Source organism: Salvelinus namaycush, chromosome 31 (genome assembly GCF_016432855.1).
Source record: "Salvelinus namaycush isolate Seneca chromosome 31, SaNama_1.0, whole genome shotgun sequence".
Taxonomy (NCBI): Eukaryota; Metazoa; Chordata; class Actinopteri; order Salmoniformes; family Salmonidae; genus Salvelinus; species Salvelinus namaycush.
This window is the reverse complement of record NC_052337.1, coordinates 2,726,404-2,744,667: the sequence shown is the minus strand read 5'-3', so window position 1 is coordinate 2,744,667 and position 18,264 is coordinate 2,726,404. Positions and strand designations below refer to the sequence as shown.

The 18,264-nt window shown below is 45.2% G+C and overlaps 1 protein-coding gene across 1 annotated transcript in view; it reads left to right on the top strand.

Annotated features, from left to right (window-relative positions):
- LOC120026148 (protein Shroom3-like) overlaps positions 1 to 17,619 on the top strand; it is a 53,701-nt gene extending 36,082 nt beyond the window's left edge. The window contains exons 12-14 of the mRNA XM_038970968.1: positions 7,849 to 7,954; positions 8,427 to 8,711; positions 14,094 to 17,619. Coding sequence (XP_038826896.1) covers positions 7,849 to 7,954; positions 8,427 to 8,711; positions 14,094 to 14,462 — 760 coding nt within the window. The 3' untranslated portion in view covers positions 14,463 to 17,619. The remainder of the gene's footprint in view (positions 1 to 7,848; positions 7,955 to 8,426; positions 8,712 to 14,093) is intronic.
- The last annotated feature ends 645 nt before the right edge of the window (positions 17,620 to 18,264 follow it).

Below are 18,264 nucleotides of genomic sequence, written 5' to 3'. Positions count from 1 at the left end.
CAACATTTTACATGTTGCGTTTATATTTTTGTTCAGTATAGTCTGAAGTACAATACCAACATAGCTACTGTAGTAGGTCAACGCTGGGTGCTGGAAAACCTTGGTAAAAGGGGAGTTATCACTAAATATAACATTTACAACCAAATGTACATTTATCAGATATAGACAACTTTATAAATACAATTCAGGGATGGCCACAATTGCTCTTGACAAGATACAGCTTTATACAGGCTTTTTTTTTTAAGCCCAGTTCTACCACACCTGATTCTACTATTCATGGTCTTGATGAACAGCTGAGGCCTTGATGAACAGCTGAGGCCTTGATGAACGGCTGAGGTCTTGATGAACAGCTGAGGTCTTGATGAACAGCTGATGCCTTGATGAGCAGCTGAGGTCTTGATGAACGGCTGATGCCTTGATGAACAGCTGAGGCCTTGATGAACAGCTGAGGCCTTGATGAACGGCTGAGGCCTTGATGAACGGCTGAGGTCTTGATGAACAGCTGAGGTCTTGATGAACAGCTGAGGTCTTGATGAACAGCTGAGGCCTTGATGAACGGCTGAGGCCTTGATGAACGGCTGAGGTCTTGATGAACAGCTGAGGTCTTGATGAACAGCTGATGCCTTGATGAGCAGCTGAGGTCTTGATGAACGGCTGATGCCTTGATGAACAGCTGAGGCCTTGATGAACAGCTGAGGCCTTGATGAACGGCTGAGGTCTTGATGAACAGCTGAGGCATTGATGAACAGCTGAGGTCTTGATGAACAGCTGAGGTCTTGATGAACAGCTGAGGTCTTGATGAACAGCTGAGGTCTTGATGAACAGCTGATGCCTTGATGAACAGCTGAGGCCTTGATGAACGGCTGAGGTCTTGATGAACAGCTGAGGCATTGATGAACAGCTGAGGTCTTGATGAACAGCTGATGCCTTGATGAGCAGCTGAGGTCTTGATGAACAGCTGAGGTCTTGATGAACAGCTGAGGTCTCGATGAACGGCTGAGGTCTCGATGAACGGCTGAGGTCTCGATGAACGGCTGAGGTCTCGATGAACGGCTGAGGCCTCGATGAACGGCTGAGGCCTCGATGAACGGCTGAGGTCTCGATGAACAGCTGAGGTCTTGATGAACAGCTGAGGCCTTGATGAACAGCTGAGGTCTTGATGAACAGCTGAGGTCTTGATGAACAGCTGATGTCTTGATGAACAGCTGAGGTCTTGATGAACAGCTGAGGTCTTGATGAACAGCTGAGGTCTTGATGAACAGCTGAGGCCTTGATGAACAGCTGAGGCCTTGATGAACAGTAGTAGAATCAGGTGTGGTAGCATTGGGATTTAACAGAAGAAAACATGCATAACCCTGTGGATTGTCAAGAGCAATTTTAGTAACTCCTGATGCAAATACTGCTGAGAAACACCTGTGAAATACAAAGTCATTAGACAAGTGTAAAACACTCTTAAGAAAAATTATATGTCAACTTTGGTTCTCAGTAACGGACGGATGGCTCATGACAAGAGGCGGGAGAGTGTGTTGTGTACCTCCCAAGTTGATTTGCACATTTTCATCGAGATTTTAATTTAACATTGAGCTCCAATCAATGCCTATATATTATATCACCCCCACAATACTCTCTGGTCATGAACAAGGGAAAGGATATCATATCTCACATGATTTTCAAGGTGAAATTGCTATGCGTCTTTTAAAGTGAACCTGTTTTATCATGAACATATTGCTTTGGAGAGAGGGAGAGTTCCAACAGAGAGTTCCAACAGAGAGTTCCAACAGAGAGTTCCAACAGAGAGTTCCAACAGAGAGTTCCAACAGAGAGTTCCAACAGAGAGTTCCAACAGAGAGTTCCAACAGAGAGTTCCAACAGAGAGTTCCAACAGACAGGATAACAGTTAACTGTGATGTCACAGAACTGCTGAGATCCTGTCTGTGGTGTAGAACTCTCTCCCCATGTTGGAGTCAGACCACGTTTCAGATCATGTCATACAGACTGGGTCTGTGGAAGCTGAACACCACTGGCCTCTACTGACACATGTAACGTACAGTGAGTCTGACTTGGTTAAAGAGTGGCACCACTGGCCTCTACTGACACATGTAACATACAGTGAGTCTGGCTTGGTTAAAGAGTGGCACCACTGGCCTCTACTGACACATGTAACGTACAGTGAGTCTGGCTTGGTTATAGAGTGGCACCACTGGCCTCTACTGACACATGTAACGTACAGTGAGTCTGGCTTGGTTAAAGAGTGGCACCACTGGCCTCTACTGACACATGTAACGTACAGTGAGTCTGGCTTGGTTAAAGAGTGGCACCACTGGCCTCTACTGACACATGTAACGTACAGTGAGTCTGGCTTGGTTAAAGAGTGGCACCACTGGCCTCTACTGACACATGTAACATACAGTGAGTCTGGCTTGGTTAAAGAGTGGCACCACTGGCCTCTACTGACACATGTAACGTACAGTGAGTCTGGCTTGGTTAAAGAGTGGCACCACTGGCCTCTACTGACACATGTAACATACAGTCAGTCTGGCTTGGTTAAAGAGTGGCAACACTGCCCTCTACTGACATGGTTTAATATTGAAGGTCTAAGAACAAAATGTCCTTCCTTTTTCTGTGGTAAAGAAGTCTCAGATCCTATACTATAATGTATTAAATACAATACTACTATTATTTGGCCAGAAAGGCAATTATTATTTACAAAGAAACAGATGCACAATGATATTCTTAACATTCTCAGTTAGGTTTTAGGATAATGAATGTATGGAAGACATGTTGTGAACCTGTATTATATTAAAGTAGGTTTCAGGGGACAGTTATTTTAGATTCCGTGGTGTCACAGTTCCAACCGTTCTATTCTCTGAGGAGGATCAGGTTGATTAAGTTTGACCCGATTCTACGGTGGAATGTTCTTCTTTTCTTAACATGCTCTTTCTGCCTGTCTGTGTCTGTCCTGCAAAATAGGCCAGTCATGAAGCCAAACCAGTCAGAGCTTATTCCTTATAGCAGGGTGGTGTGTGTGTGTGTGTGTGTGTGTGTGTGTGTGTGTGTGTGTGTGTGTGTGTGTGTGTGTGTGTGTGTGTGTGTGTGTGTGTGTGTGTGTGTGTGTGTACCTGCATGTACGCGCTTGAGTGAGTTTCAACCAAATAACACACACACCTGAAATACCACAATAATTGTTTTGGCATCTCACACACTATTCAACAGACTAGTACTTCCTGCTTGTTGAGTACTGCCTGCTGCTTGTTGAGTACTGCATGCTGCTTGTTGAGTACTGCCTGCTGCTTGTTGAGTACTGCATGCTGCTTGTTGAGTACTGCCTGCTGCTTGTTGAGTACTGCCTGCTGCTTGTTGAGTACTGCATGCTGCTTGTTGAGTACTGCATGCTGCTTGTTGAGTACTGCCTGCTGCTTGTTGAGTACTGCATGCTGCTTGTTGAGTACTGCATGCTGCTTGTTGAGTACTGCATGCTGCTTGTTGCTGCTTACTGCATGCTGCTTGTTGAGTACTGCATGCTGCTTGTTGCTGCTTACTGCATGCTGCTTGTTGAGTACTGCCTGCTGCTTGTTGAGTACTGCCTGCTGCTTGTTGAGTACTGCCTGCTGCTTGTTGAGTACTGCATGCTGCTTATTGAGTACTGCATGCTGCTTGTTGAGTACTGCCTGCTGCTTGTTGAGTACTGCATGCTGCTTGTTGAGTACTGCCTGCTGCTTGTTGAGTACTGCATGCTGCTTGTTGAGTACTGCATGCTGCTTGTTGAGTACTGCATGCTGCTTGTTGAGTACTGCATGCTGCTTGTTGAGTACTGCCTGCTGCTTGTTGAGTACTGCATGCTGCTTGTTGAGTACTGCATGCTGCTTGTTGAGTACTGCATGCTGCTTGTTGAGTACTGCATGCTGCTTGTTGAGTACTGCCTGCTGCTTGTTGAGTACTGCCTGCTGCTTGTTGAGTACTGCATGCTGCTTGTTGAGTACTGCATGCTGCTTGTTGCTGCTTACTGCATGCTGCTTGTTGAGTACTGCATGCTGCTTGTTGCTGCTTACTGCATGCTGCTTGTTGAGTACTGCCTGCTGCTTGTTGAGTACTGCCTGCTGCTTGTTGAGTACTGCATGCTGCTTGTTGAGTACTGCCTGCTGCTTGTTGAGTACTGCCTGCTGCTTGTTGAGTACTGCCTGCTGCTTGTTGAGTACTGCCTGCTGCTTGTTGAGTACTGCATGCTGCTTATTGAGTACTGCATGCTGCTTGTTGAGTACTGCCTGCTGCTTGTTGAGTACTGCATGCTGCTTGTTGAGTACTGCATGCTGCTTGTTGAGTACTGCATGCTGCTTGTTGAGTACTGCCTGCTGCTTGTTGAGTACTGCATGCTGCTTGTTGAGTACTGCATGCTGCTTGTTGAGTACTGCATGCTGCTTGTTGCGTACTATTGCAACGCAATGCTACAAGGCAAACATTTAATTGGAAATGAATGTAATTCTGGTGTACCAAAATGTAATGACGCTGTCGGTGTGATCGAAGCGTTACTACTCACTGCTTATTGCTCACTGCTTATTGCTCACTGCTTGTTGCTCACTGCTTGTTGCTCACTGCTTGTTGCTTACTGCTTGTTGCTCACTGCTTGTTGCTTACTGCTTGTTGCTTACTGCTTGTTGCTTACTGCTTATTGCTTACTGCTTGTTGCTTACTGCTTGTTGCTTACTGCTTGTTGCTTATTGCTTACTGCTTGTTGCTTACTGCTTGTTGCTCACTGCTTGTTGCTTACTGCTTGTTGCTTATTGCTTACTGCTTGTTGCTTACTGCTTGTTGCTTATTGCTTACTGCTTGTTGCTTACTGCTTGTTGCTCACTGCTTGTTGCTTATTGCTTACTGCTTGTTGCTTACTGCTTGTTGCTTATTGCTTACTGCTTGTTGCTTACTGCTTGTTGCTCACTGCTTGTTGCTTATTGCTTACTGCTTGTTGCTTACTGCTTGTTGCTTATTGCTTACTGCTTGTTGCTTACTGCTTGTTGCTTACTGCTTGTTGCTTATTGCTTACTGCTTGTTGCTTACTGCTTGTTGCTCACTGCTTGTTGCTTACTGCTTGTTGCTTATTGCTTACTGCTTGTTGCTTACGGCTTATTGCTTACTGCTTATTGCTTACGGCTTATTGCTTACTGCGTGTTGCTTATTGTCTACTGCTTGTAAGTGTACTGCGTGTTGCTTATTGTCTACTGCTTGTAAGTGTACTGCGTGTTGCTTATTGTCTACTGCTTGTAAGTGTACTGCTTGTTGCTTATTGTCTACTGCTTGTAAGTGTACTGCTTGTTGCTTATTGTCTACTGCTTGTAAGTGTACTGCTTGTTGCTTATTGTCTACTGCTTGTAAGTGTACTGCTTGTTGCTTATTGTCTACTGCTTGTAAGTGTACTGCTTGTTGTCTACTGCTTGTAAGTGTACTGCTTGTAAGTGTACTGCTTGTTGCTTATTGTCTACTGCTTGTAAGTGTACTGCTTGTTGCTTATTGTCTACTGCTTGTAAGTGTACTGCTTGTTGTCTACTGCTTGTAAGTGTACTGCTTGTAAGTGTACTGCGTGTTGCTTATTGTGTACTGCTTGTAAGTGTACTGCTTGTTGCTTATTGTCTACTGCTTGTAAGTGTACTGCGTGTTGCTTATTGTCTACTGCTTGTAAGTGTACTGCTTGTTGCTTATTGTCTACTGCTTGTAAGTGTACTGCGTGTTGCTTATTGTCTACTGCTTGTAAGTGTACTGTGTGTTGCTTATTGTCTACTGCTTGTAAGTGTACTGCGTGTTGCTTATTGTGTACTGCTTGTTGCTTATTGTCTACTGCCTGTAAGTGTACTGCGTGTTGCTTATTGTCTACTGCTTGTAAGTGTACTGCGTGTTGCTTATTGTCTACTGCTTGTAAGTGTACTGCGTGTTGCTTATTGTCTACTGCTTGTAAGTGTACTGCTTGTTGCTTATTGTCTACTGCTTGTAAGTGTACTGCTTGTTGCTTATTGTCTACTGCTTGTAAGTGTACTGCTTGTTGCTTATTGTCTACTGCTTGTAAGTGTACTGCTTGTTGCTTATTGTCTACTGCTTGTAAGTGTACTGCTTGTTGTCTACTGCTTGTAAGTGTACTGCGTGTTGCTTATTGTCTACTGCTTGTAAGTGTACTGCGTGTTGCTTATTGTCTACTGCTTGTAAGTGTACTGCTTGTTGCTTATTGTCTACTGCTTGTAAGTGTACTGCTTGTTGCTTATTGTCTACTGCTTGTAAGTGTACTGCTTGTTGCTTATTGTCTACTGCTTGTAAGTGTACTGCTTGTTGCTTATTGTCTACTGCTTGTAAGTGTACTGCTTGTTGTCTACTGCTTGTAAGTGTACTGCTTGTTGCTTATTGTCTACTGCTTGTAAGTGTACTGCTTGTTGTCTACTGCTTGTAAGTGTACTGCTTGTAAGTGTACTGCTTGTTGCTTATTGTCTACTGCTTGTAAGTGTACTGCTTGTTGCTTATTGTCTACTGCTTGTAAGCGTACTGCTTGTTGCTTATTGTCTACTGCTTGTAAGTGTACTGCGTGTTGCTTATTGCGTACTGCTTGTTGCTTATTGTCTACTGCTTGTAAGTGTACTGCTTGTTGCTTATTGTCTACTGCTTGTAAGTGTACTGCGTGTTGCTTATTGTCTACTGCTTGTAAGTGTACTGCGTGTTGCTTACTTCTCACTGTTTATTGCGTACTGTTTATTGCGTACTGTTTATTACGTACTGTTTATTACGTACTGTTTATTACGTACTGTTTATTACGTACTGTTTATTACGTACTGTTTATTACGTACTGTTTATTACGTACTGTTTATTGCGTACTGTTTATTACGTACTGTTTATTACGTACTGTTTATTACGTACTGTTTATTACGTACTGTTTATTGCGTACTGTTTATTGCGTACTGTTTATTACGTACTGTTTATTACGTAGTGTAACGACCCTGGGTTTATAAGCGCGGAAATCGACTCTGCCGCTCGAGCATGCTTTTGCGGCACAGTCGATAGCGCGCCGGACCTCGGGCTAGGAGGTCGAGGGTTCGAGACCCGCTCCCTGCTGTTTCATTACATTGGTGTCGGAAGTGATCGGACCTCGCATCCACGACAGTGCGTGTGCTTGGCCGGTGAGCGCGTTCCTGTAAGACGTAAAGTCGCAAGCTAGCGCGAGGACGCGCTCTTTGAAAGGAGGGAGTAGTGTAACGACCCTGTGTTTATAAGCGCGGAAATCGACTCTGCCGCTCGAGCATGCTTTTGCGGCACAGTCGATAGCGCGCCGGACCTCGGGCAAGAAGGTCGAGGGTTCGAGACCTGCTCCCTGCCTGTTTCATTACAGTACTGTTTATTACGTACTGTTTATTACGTACTGTTTATTACGTACTGTTTATTACGTACTGTTTATTACGTACTGTTTATTACGTACTGTTTATTACGTACTGTTTATTGCGTACTGTTTATTGCGTACTGTTTATTGCGTACTGTTTATTACGTACTGTTTATTACGTACTGTTTATTACGTACTGTTTATTACGTACTGTTTATTACGTACTGTTTATTACGTACTGTTTATTACGTACTGTTTATTGCGTACTGTTTATTACGTACTGTTTATTGCGTACTGTTTATTGCGTACTGTTTATTACGTACTGTTTATTGCGTACTGTTTATTACGTACTGTTTATTACGTACTGTTTATTACGTACTTCTTTCTGTTTCCTGCTTATTCTGCAGTATATGTCAGTCGGGAGTTTCAGGGTCTAATGTGTCAGTGTATTCACGTGGTAGTAATGTCAACTACTGCTCACTCTCTTGTCTCTTTTCTTGTAGAAGTCAAGATGGCGTCTGTTCTACAGGACCTAGTCTGCTGCAGAAAACAGAGGAGGGAAGAGGAATACATCTGGATGAGGAGGAGGCAGACCTCAATCTAGAAAAGGTCTGAACTTTAATACCTGACATTCATCTTTAAATTAACTGACTGATATAACATCCATCTCAATTAAAAGGAAAATTGAAGACAAAAAAATGCCCATCCAACCTACGGTCCTCATGATTAGACCATTCAGGAGATGTACGTATCTCTGGGTAAAGAGGAGAGGTAGACCATTCAGGAGATGTACGTATCTCTGGGTAAAGAGGAGAGGTAGACCATTCAGGAGATGTACGTATCTCTGGGTAAAGAGGAGAGGTAGACCATTCAGGAGATGTACGTATCTCTGGGTAAAGAGGAGAGGTAGACCATTCAGGAGATGTACGTATCTCTGGGTAAAGAGGAGAGGTAGACCATTCAGGAGATGTACGTATCTCTGGGTAAAGAGGAGAGGTAGACCATTCAGAGACTATTATGCTAACAATCGACATACATATACATTGTCAGTGCTAACTTCGCCTCTCCTCCCACCCACTAGGTGGAGCTAGTCCAGGCTCTGACCCTTAGCGTTGCCTCACTCCGAGAGGAGAGAGAAGTTCTGGGTGAGGAGCAGAGGAGGTTCCGGGCCCTAGGGGGCCATATGGAGAGCCTGGTCCAGGAGCGCTGTAAGCCCAATGAGAAGGAGAAGTACAGGATGTTCATCGGGGACCTGGATAAGATAGTCAACTTGTTGATGTCTCTGTGTGGCCGGTTGGCCCGGGTCCATAACGCTCTCTATGCCCTGGACAGAGAGGAGGAGACAGAGGACAGCGCAGAGGAGAGGGTGAGATATTAAACATCTACAACACGGGGCAAATTCTTTTCAGCTACGACCGGAAGTAATATTCTGTAGCAGGTTAGGAGAGCATTTTCCCTAACCCTTTTCTTAACCTTAACCAAATTCTCCTAACCTGCTACGAAAAAGTCACTTCCGGGTCGTAGCTGTATCGAAGTGCTGTGTAAAGAGTGTTTCTCTCTCTGCAGCACAGAGCAGAAAATTAAACTAAGCTGAACACTGCAAGTTACCTTCATAACATCTCAGGAGTCTTTGTTTTAGTCACATGTACAGTATCAGCCAGAGGCTGGCTCCTTTGTTTCAGTCCCATCTATCAGCCTGAGGCTGGCGCCTTTGTTTCAATCCCATCTATCAGCCTGAGCCTGGCTCCTTTGTTTCAGTCCCATCTATCAGCCTGAGGCTGGCTTCTTTGTTTCAGTCCCATCTATCAGCCTGAGGCTGGCACCTTTGTTTCAATCCCATCTATCAGCCTGAGCCTGGCTCCTTTGTTTCAGTCCCATCTATCAGCCTGAGGCTAGCTCCTTTGTTTCAGTCCCATCTATCAGCCTGAGGCTAGCTTCTTTGTTTCAGTCCCATCTATCAGGCTGAGGCTAGCTCCTTTGTTTCAGTCCCATCTATCAGGCTGAGGCTAGCTCCTTTGTTTCAGTCCCATCTATCAGCCTTAGGCTAGCTCCTTTGTTTCAGTCCCATCTATCAGCCTGAGGCTAGCTCCTTTGTTTCAGTCCCATCTATCAGCCTTAGGCTAGCTCCTTTGTTTCAGTCCCATCTATCAGCCTGAGGCTGGCTCCTTTGTTTCAGTCCCATCTATCAGCCTGAGGCTGGCTCCTTTGTTTCAGTCCCATCTATCAGCCTGAGGCTGGCTCCTTTGTTTCAGTCCCATCTATCAGCCTGAGGCTGGCTCCTTTGCTTGGATGCTGAGTGTTAAGGATACGTGACATCATGGACACTCTCGGATGGAATCGGATGCCCAGGCCAGATTAATCGAACCCCCACAATGACGCTGTATGCAGCCATAGTGGGGGTTCAAGCTAGGACTGTGTATACAGACTTTATTGAATAGTTTAATTATTTACATTTGTGTAGAGATTTCTATCACAATTTAAAATGTACTAATTTAGTCATCTATTGGACTCCATAATGAAAACTATGTATACAATATACTGTAAGCAGCCATGCCGGGGTTCAAGCTTAATAAAATTGTATTTAGTAATTTACAGCTTAATCTAAATTTATTTTGCAATTAACAGTTCCTAGGACTGTGTAAGGACAACATGGCACATGGCTACTTAGTTATGCATTGTTTACAGTTTAAGGGGTGTGTTCTTGCTCATTGTCCCGCCTCCCACTTATTCCTTATTTGGCAAAACTCTCCCTTTAGCCCCCCTTCCTCGACAGAGAAGATTGAGCAGGTTCTATCAGGGTGCTTCCAGCTCACAAGAACCTCTTTCACGTCCTATTTATGCTCACAAGCGGTCCTCTTTCAAGTCCGCTGGTGCAGTACTGCTTTTGTCCACCAGATGGGGCTCTATACACAGAGAACTGGGGTCAGAGGGCTGATAAACCCCACGAGGAAAACATCATGCCAGAAAGTAAACAGTCTGTTGACAACAGATAGATATTATGAATTTGTCACGTTTGACATCAAAACATTTCTACAATTTAGAATAAATGACATCCCATGTTCAAATACAACAAACATGTTCCCAGACTGAGAAGACAAAAGTTGAAAGCAGACAACTGACAGACTCCAAAATGGAGGAAAGTGAAGCAGTTTTCATAAAAATGGGTTGCATTTCTACAATGTATCTTATTAAAATGTCATTTTAATCCTAAACTTAACCCTAAATTTATCCACACTGTAAACCTTATGTCTAACCCTAACCTTAAATTATTATTTTTAGCACATTTTTACTTTGTGGCTGTGGAATCTGACTTTGCGGCTGTGGAATCTGACTTTGTGGCTGTGGAATCTGACTTTGTGGCTGTGGAATAATCTGACTTTGTGGCTGTGGAATCTGACTTTGTGGCTGTGGAATCTGACTTTGTGGCTGTGGAATCTGACTTTGCGGCTGTGGAATCTGACTTTGTGGCTGTGGAATCTGACTTTGCGGCTGTGGAATCTGACTTTGTGGCTGTGGAATCTGACTTTGTGGCTGTGGAATCTGACTTTGTGGCTGTGGAATCTGACTTTGCGGCTGTGGAATCTGACTTTGTGGCTGTGGAATCTGACTTTGTGGCTGTGGAATCTGACTTTGCGGCTGTGGAATCTGACTTTGTGGCTGTGGAATCTGACTTTGTGGCTGTGGAATCTGACTTTGCGGCTGTGGAATCTGACTTTGTGGCTGTGGAATCTGACTTTGTGGCTGTGGAATCTGACTTTATGGCTGTGGAATAATCTGACTTTGTGGCTGTGGAATCTGACTTTGTGGCTGTGGAAGCTAGCGGAAACCCACTGGGTCTGGCTCAATGATCTGGCTACACATTACTCCAAATCATGTGAGTCGCGTCTAGGTTACCACAGATTATCCATTATATTGGCCAGATACTCTAGTGGCCGCTCTAACAATTAAAATAAATGTCTTTAAAAAATGGAAGGCAGTCGGCAGGCAAGATCTGGTGGGACCATTCTAGCCAATGAGAGGGTAGATACGAGTGTGATAACAGGCACACCTCTGATATAAAGTGATACAATGGCAACGCTAGCTATTCTCTCTTGGAATGTGAAAGGCCTAAATTGGTCTATTAAACGTTGCAGCTGTCTCGATATCCTAGCAAGAAACCATATTGATATGGCAATGTTCCAAGAAACACAGCTATTGAATATGAATCAGGGGAATTACTATCAGAACCAAGGATTCTCCTGTTTCTATAAATAATTGTACACCTCTGATTGTAAATCGACACCAAGCCAGATTGTGATTTTTAAAAGATACAATAACTATTTTTGTCTCAACTGAGGAAGCCGGGTTTGCTGGGAGCCCACATCTCTTTCCGTGAACTCAAAAGGGCTCCTAAAGGGCATTGGATAACATGAATAAAGGGCATTGGATAACATGAATAAGGGGCATTGGATAACATGAATAAAGGCAAAACGCCTAGTTGTGAATGGTATTCCTCTTGAGGTCTATTTAAAATGTTGGAACCAATTAGGTCCACTGTTAGTTGAGATGATTAACACAGACATTTTCAATGGCTAAAAAGTAAGGACGCCACCCAGTGTTTTCAGCACCAGGATGCCTTTAATAATCTATAAATCCTCTATCAATAATATACTGAACAAAAATATAAACACAACATGCAACAATATCAATGATTTTACTGAGTTACAGTTCATATAAGAGAATCAATCAATTAAAATAAATAAACATGAATGGACACGGGCGCAGCCATGGATGGGCCTGGGAGGGCATGGGCCCACCCACTGGGGAGCCAGGCCCAGCCACTGGGGAGCAAGGCCCAGCCACTGGGGAGCCAGGCCCATCCACTGGGGAGCCAGGCCCATCCACTGGGGAGCGAGACCCAGCCACTGGGGAGCCAGGCCCATCCACTGGGGAGCGAGACCCATCCACTGGGGAGCCAGGCCCAGCCACTAGGGAGCCAGGCCCACTCACTGGGGAGCCAGGCCCATCCACTGGGGAGCGAGACCCAGCCACTGGGGAGCCAGGCCCAGCCACTGGGGAGCCAGGCCCATCCACTGGGGAGCGAGACCCAGCCACTGGGGAGCGAGACCCAGCCACTGGGGAGCCAGGCCCACCCACTGGGGAGCCAGGCCCAGCCACTGGGGAGCCAGGCCCAGCCACTGGGGAGCCAGGCCCAGCCACTGGGGAGCCAAGCCCAGCCACTAGGGAGCCAGGTCCACTCACTGGGGAGCCAGGCCCAGCCACTGGGGAGCCAGGCCCAGCCACTGGGGAGCCAGGCCCATCCACTGGGGAGCCAGGCCCATCCACTGGGGAGCCAGGCCCATCCACTGGGGAGCCAGCCACAGCCACTAGGGAGCCAGGCCCATCCACTGGGGAGCCAGGCCCAGCCACTGGGGAGCGAGGCCCAGCCACTAGGGAGCCAGGCCCATCCACTAGGGAGCCAAGCCCAGCCACTGGGGAGCCAGGCCCATCCACTGGGGAGCCAGGCCCATCCACTGGGGAGCGAGGCCCAGCCACTGGGGAGCCAGGCCCAGCCACTGGGGAGCCAGGCCCAGCCACTGGGGAGCCAGGCCCAGCCACTGGGGAGCCAGGCCCATCCACTGGGGAGCCAAGCCCAGCCACTGGGGAGCCAGGCCCATCCACTGGGGAGCAAGGCCCAGCCACTAGGGAGCCAAGCCCAGCCACTGGGGAGCCAGGCCCAGCCACTGGGGAGCCAGGCCCAGCCACTAGGGAGCCAGGCCCAGCCACTGGGGAGCCAGGCCCAGCCACTGGGGAGCCAGGCCCAGCCACTAGGGAGCCAGGTCCACTCACTGGGGAGCCAGGCCCAGCCACTGGGGAGCCAGGTCCACTCACTGGGGAGCCAGGCCCAGCCACTGGGGAGCCAGGCCCAGCCACTAGGGAGCCAGGCCCATCCACTGGGGAGCAAGGACCATCCACTGGTGAGCCAGGCCCATCCACTGGTGAGCCAGGCCCATCCACTGGGGAGCAAGGCCCAGCCACTGGGGAGCCAGGCACAGCCACAGCCACTGGGGAGCCAGGCCCACCCACTGGGGAACCAGCCACAGCCACTAGGGAGCCAGGCCCAGCCAGTCAGAATTAGTTTTCCCCCACAAAAGGGCTTTATTACAGACAGAAATACTCCTCAATTTCATCACATGTCCGTGTGGCTGGTCTCAGACGTTCCCGCAGGTGAAGAATCCGGATGTGGAGGTTATGGGTTGGCGTGGTTACACGTGTTCTCTAAAACTACGTTGGAGGCGGCTTATGGTAGAGAAATGAATATTCAATTATCTGGCAACAGCTCTGGCGGACATTCCTGCAGTCAGCATGTAAATTGCAGGCTCTCTCAAAACTTGAGACATCTGTGGCATTGTGTTGTGTGACTAAACTGCACATTTTAGCGTGGCCTTGTATTGTCCCCAGCACAAGGTGCACCTGCGTAATGATCATGCCGTTTAATCAGCTTCTTGATATGCCACACCTGTCAGGTGAATGGATTATCTTGGCAAAGGAGAAATGTTCACTAACAGGGATGGAAACAAATTTGTGCACAACATTTGAGAGAAATAAGCTTTTTGTGTGTATGGAACATTTCTGGGATCTTTTATTTCAGCTCATGAAACATGGAACCAACATTTTACATGTTGCGTTTATATTTCTGTTCAGTATAGTATGAATCCTCTGTCTCCCCAGGATGTCTTTAATAATCTATATATCTCTGTTAACTCAGGAGTCCTTACAGCAGAAGCGCCACCAGTTGTGTAGTCAGCACGAGGATGCCAGGGAGCTGAAGGAGAATCTGGATCGTCGGGAGCGTGTGGTCCTGGACATCCTGGGTGGGTACCTGACCGGGCCGCAGCTAAGAGACTACCAGCATTACGTCTGTATGAAACCTGCCCTCCTGATCCGCCAGAGACACCTGGACGAGCTCATCAAGCAGGGGGACGAGCAGCTCGACAGGCTGATAGAGAGTATCTCTCCTGGGGACCACCAAGCCGAACTCTGCTGCTCCTCCAACCCAGGGTTAGGCCTCAGGGATCCCAGCCCTAACCTTGGTCCTACCCATACTGTCCGCTCCACCACTGTAACATCACTGTGACCCCTGTAAACGCCAACAATAACAGTCCTGGTCACTACCAGGGAACACGATACAGCAGCTGTGTCTCTGGCGGAACGGGTGAAGACTACATACTACACTATATGACTGGTGAATGAGACGACATACAACACTATATGACTGGTGAATGAGACGACATACAACACTATATGACTGGTGAATGAGACGACATACAACACTATATGACTGGTGAATGAGACGACATACAACACTATATGACTGGTGAATGAGACGACATACAACACTATATGACTGGTGAATGAGACGACATACAACACTATATGACTGGTGAATGAGACGACATACAACACTATATGACTGGTGAATGAGACGACATACAACACTATATGACTGGTGAATGAGACGACATACAACACTATATGACTGGTGAATGAGACGACATACAACACTATATGACTGGTGAATGAGACGACATACAACACTATATGACTGGTGAATGAGACGACATACAACACTATATGACTGGTGAATGAGGCGACATACAACACTATATGACTGGTGAATGAGACGACATACAACACTATATGACTGGTGAATGAGACGACATACAACACTATATGACTGGTGAATGAGACGACATACAACACTATATGACTGGTGAATGAGACGACATACAACACTATATGACTGGTGAATGAGACGACATACAACACTATATGACTGGTGAATGAGGCGACATACAACACTATATGACTGGTGAATGAGACGACATACAACACTATATGACTGGTGAATGAGACGACATACAACACTATATGACTGGTGAATGAGACGACATACAACACTATATGACTGGTGAATGAGACGACATACAACACTATATGACTGGTGAATGAGGCGACATACAACACTATATGACTGGTGAATGAGACGACATACAACACTATATGACTGGTGAATGAGACGACATACAACACTATATGACTGGTGAATGAGACGACATACAACACTATATGACTGGTGAATGAGACGACATACAACACTATATGACTGGTGAATGAGACGACATACAACACTATATGACTGGTGAATGAGGCGACATACAACACTATATGACTGGTGAATGAGACGACATACAACACTATATGACTGGTGAATGAGACGACATACAACACTATATGACTGGTGAATGAGACGACATACAACACTATATGACTGGTGAATGAGACGACATACAACACTATATGACTGGTGAATGAGGCGACATACAACACTATATGACTGGTGAATGAGACGACATACAACACTATATGACTGGTGAATGAGACGACATACAACACTATATGACTGGTGAATGAGACGACATACAACACTATATGACTGGTGAATGAGACGACATACAACACTATATGACTGGTGAATGAGACGACATACAACACTATATGACTGGTGAATGAGACGACATACAACACTATATGACTGGTGAATGAGGCGACATACAACACTATATGACTGGTGAATGAGACGACATACAACACTATATGACTGGTGAATGAGACGACATACAACACTATATGACTGGTGAATGAGACGACATACAACACTATATGACTGGTGAATGAGACGACATACAACACTATATGACTGGTGAATGAGACGACATACAACACTATATGACTGGTGAATGAGACGACATACAACACTATATGACTGGTGAATGAGGCGACATACAACACTATATGACTGGTGAATGAGACGACATACAACACTATATGACTGGTGAATGAGACGACATACAACACTATATGACTGGTGAATGAGACGACATACAACACTATATGACTGGTGAATGAGACGACATACAACACTATATGACTGGTGAATGAGACGACATACAACACTATATGACTGGTGAATGAGGCGACATACAACACTATATGACTGGTGAATGAGACGACATACAACACTATATGACTGGTGAATGAGACGACATACAACACTATATGACTGGTGAATGAGACGACATACAACACTATATGACTGGTGAATGAGACGACATACAACACTATATGACTGGTGAATGAGACGACATACAACACTATATGACTGGTGAATGAGGCGACATACAACACTATATGACTGGTGAATGAGACGACATACAACACTATATGACTGGTGAATGAGACGACATACAACACTATATGACTGGTGAATGAGACGACATACAACACTATATGACTGGTGAATGAGACGACATACAACACTATATGACTGGTGAATGAGACGACATACAACACTATATGACTGGTGAATGAGACGACATACAACACTATATGACTGGTGAATGAGACGACATACAACACTATATGACTGGTGAATGAGGCGACATACAACACTATATGACTGGTGAATGAGACGACATACAACACTATATGACTGGTGAATGAGACGACATACAACAGATGAAGAAGAGACAGAGACAGCATCTCTCCCCCCATATAGAGATGAACCGTAGAGAAAGGGACTTCATGTGAAGGATGTCACCTGTCTGTCCCCTTGTTGCGTACAGACAGACAAACTATGAGAAGTGACCACGATGGATATGTTCTTGTGCCTCTTATCATATTTCTGCCTTCTCTGTTCCTCCAGCTTCTTCACGTATCTCTGTTGCGACTGCGCCACTCTTTGGTCGATTCAATACACGGTTGAAGTGCCTAGTGTAATTCATACGAACAGATTGACAGTTTTGAGTGTAACGGTAGTGGATGTACAACTGCCTGTCAAGACATTTTATTCACCGTATATATATATGTATGTATCAGTTGAAATATTACTACTGCCTTTACACATCACTACAGATGAGAACTTTGTTTTGGCAGATTAACTACTGATTGGTCAGAATCACAGAACTAGAATGACTTGTATTTCTCATTCTGTTCCTATTGGTCAGGAGGAACCAGACCTGAAATAGGCCTGTTTTCTTTAGCAACACAATAGCACGCTCTGACACACATGAATATGTAGCCACAATCTAAGGCAATTTTTTTTATTTTTAACTTCAAATACTTATATTTCAGACTCAAAAATGATAGCTAATGAAAAAAAAAGCTACCATGACATTGACAGCAAATGCAATAATTATTTATATTATTAAAAATAAATGGTATGTATTATGTAAGTGGCTGTGCTTTTTAATATGTAGATGGTGGAAAAAAAAAACTTTTATATATTTTTTCAACTGAAAAAATTATGATGGAATGAGGCAAGTTTACAGTGGGTGTTCTAACTGACCTCTGGTCACATGGTCTTCCTCTGATACACGGTGACGTGCTTCATGATGACGAGGCTTCTAGGAAGTAGATAGATGTTACTTAGGAATGTTGTTGCCCAGTGAGTACACGCATACTGTGGGTGGAGCTATCTCATGGGCCGTGGTATCACTTCGTAGGATATCTGGGTAAAAAATAGAGAAGGATGGTACTGTTAGTTCACGTGTGACATGCCTACTATTTAAACATCGTCTGACGACTCCTGTGTGACTTGCTTGTTTCACCTCCCCCCCCAAAAAATGTACTATGCCAATTGATATTGTTGTATCCTTTTGAGAACACCTTTTAAACATTTACAGATTATCCTAATTTATCCTAATCAGGCACATATTCATGAATATACTGTATCAGGCACATATTCGTAAATATTTTCAACAATAATGGTGCCATCCATATTTATCTCCATAGTGTTTTCTGTGACATCACTTAACAGATTTGACAGTTGCTGTAATCAAATTCCATGTATTAATCTTTCTTTATGACACGTAGGAGGG